The 6,747-nt window shown below is 42.9% G+C and overlaps 1 protein-coding gene across 2 annotated transcripts; it reads right to left on the reverse strand.

Annotated features, from left to right (window-relative positions):
* Positions 1–1,121: 1,121 nt before the first annotated feature.
* Positions 1,122–6,042, reverse strand: LOC116710277 (G-protein coupled receptor 22-like). 2 transcript variants are annotated; one of them, XM_032549256.1, is made up of 3 exons: positions 5,772–6,042; positions 3,794–4,810; positions 1,122–2,799 (listed from the first exon to the last, which is right to left on the reverse strand). In XM_032549256.1, exon 3 carries the CDS (start codon positions 2,793–2,795, stop codon positions 1,479–1,481), a length of 1,317 nt encoding a protein of 438 aa, XP_032405147.1. In that variant the 5' UTR covers positions 2,796–2,799; positions 3,794–4,810; positions 5,772–6,042; the 3' UTR covers positions 1,122–1,478. The 2 variants fall into 2 exon arrangements, with proteins under 2 accessions (XP_032405147.1, XP_032405138.1); XM_032549247.1 differs by having other exon boundaries at positions 5,640–6,042.
* Positions 6,043–6,747: the final 705 nt, after the last annotated feature.

The following is a 6,747-nucleotide window of genomic DNA, read 5'->3' on the forward strand; positions in this document are numbered from 1 at the left end:
TTTTCAACCATCCAGGTGTTAATTTGAGGGGAAGGTAAAGAATTTGGAAGTTGTTTGACTTTTTCTTTCCAGCATCCCTTTTGTGCTGCAAAACAGACATCAGCATAATGCTACAACCGCTATCCTTGGCAGATTGCATAGTGTTCTCAGATTTTGAAAGCCTCAACCTTGACCCTAAAGAAAGTGCTTGTCACTGTAGCCAAAAAGCTTAATCTTTGTCTCATTTTATTGTATTCAATTTTACAGAGGGCAAAGGGACAGCCTGTGTAGGCAGCTGTACATTTGATCCAAGTTTAAAGGTGCTAATTTTAGAGCAGACGCTTTTGTCTTGGTCAGCACTCTCTCAGTCAATGTTGAAATGAAACTGTCCTCACGGTGGACAGAGGGACAATTGTTCCAGCATCTTCCTGTTTACAGTAGCATCGAGCCAATTAGGGCCATCAGGCTAAACCTTGAACACAAGACGGTGGTCCAAAAGGAAAGTGGTCACATATTAAAACTGGTGTTTGAATGGAAAAAATGGGCAAATATTAAGCTTTGAAAATTACCCAGACCTCTCAAAAAAAAAATAAAACCAACCCCGTTCTTGGAAAGGAACCCATTTAAATTAGGTCTTTCAATGCTGATAAATCAAGAATTAAATCTCATAGCTTCAAGACGCATTTGTTTTTTCTAAAACTTGTAAAAAGACAATTACACAAAACTACAGTATTGTAGTATGTGGATTCTTTTCCAACTTCAGTATATAATTTTTCTGGATGACAGAAAGTCTCCTATAAATTCAAACATGTACTCCCAAATCTGGTCTTTAGAAATCCTTGAAGTTGTTTGTTGCATGATCATTTCACCATGTTTTGTTCCTTGAACATGTTTATGCCTGTGATGTGCGTACGCTTCTCACCTGCACTGCATATGACCTGTCTTTGTTGCTGCTTTGTATTTATTGTCAAATTTCAGTATAAGAGCCTTCGTCTCAAACGCTCCCAAGCAATAAGGTTAGAGGTCGCTGGAGACCGCTGGGACTGGTGTCAAAGAAAAGTGGCAACAAGATAAATGTGTGCAATCTCACAGCTGTTACCGACTCACAAACATCTTTCCGGAGGGAGTGGAGAATAGGAAGCTGCATTGGATGTGAACACAAAATTTATTATAAATATACGTTTACATAACAATTCCGACTTCTCTCTCTATTTAAATATCTCGTTTAATCTATTCTGTACATGTAACTGTATGTACATAATGTGTTGTTGCTGCTGTTACAAAAGGCCATGCAATATCTACAGTACAATAATACATCTATGAAACTTATTTCAACTCTCAATAAATAGTAATAAATTATCCACCTTCTACATTTGTACATCATATTGCACATCGTATTTTACATTACTGCTTTGGAATACCATTTTCCCTTTTTCATGATGGCTTGAAGTCATTTTTAGCTGCTTTGGCTGTATTTCACCTTAATATAACGAGCTTCTTTACTCCACATCTTCAGAAGAAAGACATTTGAGCTGCGCATCTTTGTCCTCAAACGTCACCTTTTTGTTCCTCTTTGGGTCAATCCAGGAGTTGTGAATGATTGCGTTATTAGGTGTGGGATCAGCCTCGATTATCGACACCACACGCTTTTTCATCTTGCTTTTCAAGACCTTTTGGAACTTCTGCCTTGTAAAGGCGTAGAGCAGGGGGTGAAAGATGGTGGTCCCATAAGCCATCACCAGGAAGCCGAGTCGCAACCTCACCATGAGGTTACTGGGGCCCATGCTTAGGATGACCGTGTTGAGAACCGTGATTGGCGTCCAGCACAGCAGGAAGGTGGACACAATCAGCAGGGACATCCTGAAAACCCTCTTTTGGCGTTCTCGCCTCTCTCTGTGGCGCTTCACAGCCCGCCGCAGGGCAATGATGACGGAGACGGAGGTTCGCATGCCCAGTGTGGGATTGCGGCTGGTGCTGCTCTGGGATGCATCCGTGGCCTCCTGTTGTGTTGACATGGCCGTCATGGACGGACGCTTTTTCCTGCGAGCCTTTTTCTTCTGTGATGCGTGGAAACGTGTACCGATGCGAATATTGAGTGCCTGCAGGATCTTTGAGTAGGTGATTAGCATAACAATTGCCGTAAAGAAGAAAATAGGGATCTGAGCCAGCAAGTGATAATAGAGGCCAGGTTCAGTGTAGTACTCGTTGCTGAGGACCCCGTTCTCCAACACTGTCTGGTTCAACTCAGTGTGGTCGTGAGCGAAGAAGCCCACTTCAATAAAGGGAACAAGAAAACTAACAAAGGACAGCACCCAAATCAAAGCCAGCAGTGCCAGCGCACGGCCCATGGTTAGCACCCTGTTGGCCGGTTTTACAGAAATGTCATAGCGATCAAGGGTGATAGCGAGCACGTTAGCAGCAGTGGCGACGCTTGCGAAGGAGACACAGGCTTCGTGGAAGCAGCAGATGAGGGCCATGTCTCTTTCCAGGGAGAGAAGCACCACCACAATGGTTAAGGGGATACAGCACACACAGATCAGTACGTCCAGCACATGAAGGTTCATGGTGACGATGTTGCTGACAGAACTAATGAGATTAGACTTCATACAGTAAAGTGCAAGCACTGTGAGGTTGGAGCTCAGACCTAGCAGTATTTCCAGCATCAGGAAGCCTGTCAGGGAGATCTGAAAGCTAACAGGGTAAGGGTACGGGTCGGGGGCCGCCGGACTCATGGCACTGCTGATGGGCTCAGTGTTGTCAGTGACCGTGACGTTGCTCATGGTGGCTTCTTTTTGTCGGCAGGGAAAAATATGCATTATCCTGCAAGTAGGTAGAAGAAGAAAGAACTTATAGAGCAGATGTAACAAAAGTCTGTATTTGTTCATTTCTAGACAGTAAAAAACAAAACACAAAAAACAGCATAAAATTTAATGCTAGAGTTTGTGATGTCATTGTAAAAAATAACACACTAACGATAAGTCTTAGTTAAATGTCCTGACCTGCCTTGCCAGTTGCTTTCTTACCATATGTATTACCGATAATGCATTACAGAGATGCATCGTTCAGACTTTAGTGGCCCACTTGCGACTTTTATTGTGCTAATAAACATTTTCAGGAGATTTCGATTGGACTTTAAAAATCAGAAGTAACAGCCTTCAAAACATGTTTTACGAGCCCTCCTGGTAAAAGCAGTCTTTAATCGAGTACCATAAATACTAAGTGTGTTGGAGAAGTATCGCTTTAGAAGTGGATGTTATCGTTTAAAGACAGAATGATTACGAATTAGCCATTTAAAGCTGCCTCTGCATTATATTCGCTACAGAGCTTTTAGTAACTGTAAATACTTGTCTCTGTGTACAGTCCCTAAAGTATGCATCAGATTTTTGAGTTTCCGGCTGGCTGATCACATCTCAGAAATACACTTGGTGCATCTTTAGACTGTATACCGTTAAAACATAGTATCTTACGTGAATGCTTCTTATTGCTTAAATAGCTAAGTGTGATTTGGTTATAGATTTCATTTTTTATTACTGAGAAATATTCAGAGTGACTTATAAAAAAACAGCTCCACTCTGACTAAATATGCCTCCATGTCTCCTAGTCTCAAAAACAGAAATTGAAATGTGTTTCATTTAAATAAACTCACAAAAGATCTCAGTCATTTTAAGAGAAGGTCTTGATTTTATGTAATCATAAAAAGCCTCAACAGCAGCTCTGCAGACACTGCAACAACTGCTTTGCATACAGACAGTGAATATTATTCCCCAACATTATTCTAGGTAACACAGGAAAAAGCAAAAGTACTTTTAATTACCTTTTGCTCCAGAACTATCTGAACACCAGGACTGTGTAATCAGAGCAGGCAGTCCATGCTGGATCCACAGAGAGACGCATCGCATCCAAACATAGCCGGTGGAAATGTTTCCGCTCTAGCAGAGCCCCCCCAGCAAGGCTTTTCCTTTCACTCCATCCCAGAGGTGCACAAAAGCACCTGAGTGTTTCGCCAAAAATTCCAGCTTTTTTGTCTGAGCTCCACGGCCAAAAAGCAAGAGCTATAGTCAGTGAAGGTTTGCTTTAAGGAAGATGTAAGCATTGGCAAATCAGTTGAAAAAAGTGTAAGATGTCAGAGGATTCCTCTGTTAAAAATATTATATTCCCAATTTGAAGCGATTCAAGCCAACCAAGAAAACATTTTTTAAAAGTCTTCTTTAGCACAGTGCTGGAATATGTAACTCACAGAGCACCCAGATGTGTGCTTTGTTCCTTTTCTGTTTTTATTCCGGCTCACAGATAAAGATATGTGTCTTAGATGTGTAAATGTGGTAAACTGCTTCCAAACGTTAGGATAAACTCCAAAAGGAAAGAGCTGTCAGTGTATTGTTTGTTCCCCAGTATGCAGCAAGGTGGTGTTCAGAGTGTGCTGGGAATAGGTCAGTACATCCAGACGGTGTCGAGGCCTTTGCCTCCCCAGGGAGCGCTAATGGAAGAGGCCTTCACTCTCCAGCCTTCACACCAGTCTTTGTTCTTCTGGCTCCAGCCAACATTGACTTGTGAACCACGCTCAGGTCTCCAGTTTTCCTCTCAACAGGCAGCGCTCTAAATCATCGGAGGCTTTGCTGCCACATGGATGTCCAATTACCATGACACATGTGATCGCCGGTAAGTGGACGCATTGTGGCTCGATTCAGCAGTGTACGAAAAGGTCATTATCATGAAGTAATGGAAGTCACTTCTTCAGCCAGAGAGCAGCAATTTCTGACATCAATTTGAAATCGCAGAGCAGGACCTCATCTGTATATCCTTCATTGGTATGTCTTTGGATTACAGTAACCTGAAGTGAGAAAGGGAACAAAAAGGAGAGTAAGTGACAGAGGGAGTGAGATGGGGAATGAGAAACAGCAGAGGGAGAAGGTGGGGGGATGTGTGAGTGACTATAAACATATTATCAGCAAAGAAGCAACAAGGAAATTCTTAATGACAAAGAACGCAGCCTCTGATCTTCTATCGAGTTCCTCCGCGGCACCACATGGACTTCACGTCATTGTTGTACCAATACATCTCATGCTCCCGTCTTCAGATGCAAGACTTATTGGCAGACATTTTGCTATTTATAAAGCCACAGCGCTGATGAAATGGTCATTCAGTTTTCATGACCGGACTGGCTGCCTTGAAGCTTTAGTACAGAGTGATCCCTTTGGGGAGTCTGTCATAAAGACACGCTTACTTTGTGTGTCACTCCATGTTATCCATGTAATCTCGTCAAAGAAACGTCTTGTCCCCCTTTCAAGGCTGTTCCAGCCGTAGAAGATTCCTTCACTTAACTCAATCGCACTGATACATCAGGGGAAATGTTTGGTGAGTGTGATGCCTCTATACCATGAAGATGTGATTGCACACACTGTAATAAAGCGCTCAGATGAAGTTCTTGTTTCACAGAGTGCATGTGCACTACAAGATGCACACACATACAAACTTAAAAGTAAAGACACCAAAAACCTTTAGCTTATTGACTCATTGTTCATAAAAAACAATTCAACTGTGCCGGACCCAAGACTGTGCACTTAGGGCTATGCCTGCCGTCTTGCCCTCATTATTTATAGTCTGACTTTAAATCAAGCCTACAAGTGTGCAGTGTCCTATCAAAACACAGCAAAGCTCACCATGCGGAGTAAACAGAGGCTCCAGAGCCGCTCCGGTCACCACACCGTATCCTCTCCTCCCATCGCTGCAACAGCTGCAGGTCGACTGGTGATGATTCCTGTTGATTTCAAGGAGCACTAAAGGAATCGCACCTGATTTTCTTTGAGCAGCCAAGAGTCTTCAGTGTTTTCTCCATGCGCCCCGTTTAGAAGAAGTCCAGCAAAGAGTTATCCTTCATGGATAAATGTGACATTTTTGTTTCTTCCTCTGGTCTTCATTTTTGTCATCAGCTTAGATTATGTAAATAATCTACATCAAACTAACTCTGTTATGCTTCCTCTGAATTAGAGTGCAAACCATCACACTCCCGGTATCTCTGCATCTCCCACTCTCTCGCTCTCCTCTCCTCCCTCACATCCTTGCTCCCCCTCTCTCTTCCTCTCTCTCTTACTGCGGAGGTTTGCAGTGCTCCCCCAGTCCTGATTGGTCTGCAGTAATAGGCTTAACTCTTTTCTCACCAGCAAGGGGAGGTGTTTCTCGTAGCTCTGCCTCTGTCCTCGCTTCCCCACTGCTGCCTGTGCAAGCCTCTAGGGAATTGTTTAAAATGTTCCAAACGTGTTTTGCTCTGAGACTTTTGATGTCGGCGTGCAAACGCGCAACAATGCTGCAGAGACACAGACTTTTTAAAGATAAGGTGATGAAAATGCTGCAATGGTTGTAATTATTGGATCTGTCACCATGTAATGAACGGGTAATGTGTTTGTGAAGGATTATGAGGCGGGAAAGAGGAGCAACATTTGTTTTGAACTGATTTCTTTTGCACTTACGTAAGTCTTTGCACGAGAGACAACAGGGCTGTCAGAGGAGAAATCAATTCTGGCAGCTTTGAGTGGGAGAAATGGATGGATAATGCAAGGAGGACTGAAGTCAGAAAAAAGGAGAGATGGAGTGCTGCAGTTCTGACTGATAGTGGCAATTTAGTAACTCGATCCGATCAGTAGGGGGTTGACCATCCTCTGTTCCTTTGTCAGGTACAACTATGACCAGAGGCTATCCTGGCAACTCACATCCTTCATTTAAAGACAATGGAGAAAACTTTTCTCTCTTCTCAGAAAGGCAAAAGTGTTT

This window comes from Xiphophorus hellerii, chromosome 2, assembly GCF_003331165.1.
Source record: "Xiphophorus hellerii strain 12219 chromosome 2, Xiphophorus_hellerii-4.1, whole genome shotgun sequence".
NCBI lineage: Eukaryota > Metazoa > Chordata > Actinopteri > Cyprinodontiformes > Poeciliidae > Xiphophorus > Xiphophorus hellerii.

Coding starts and splice junctions, on each gene's coding strand:
- LOC116710277 (XM_032549256.1), bottom strand. CDS start 2,795: ATGCATATTTTTCCCTGCCGACAAAAAGAAGCCACCATGAGCAACGTC.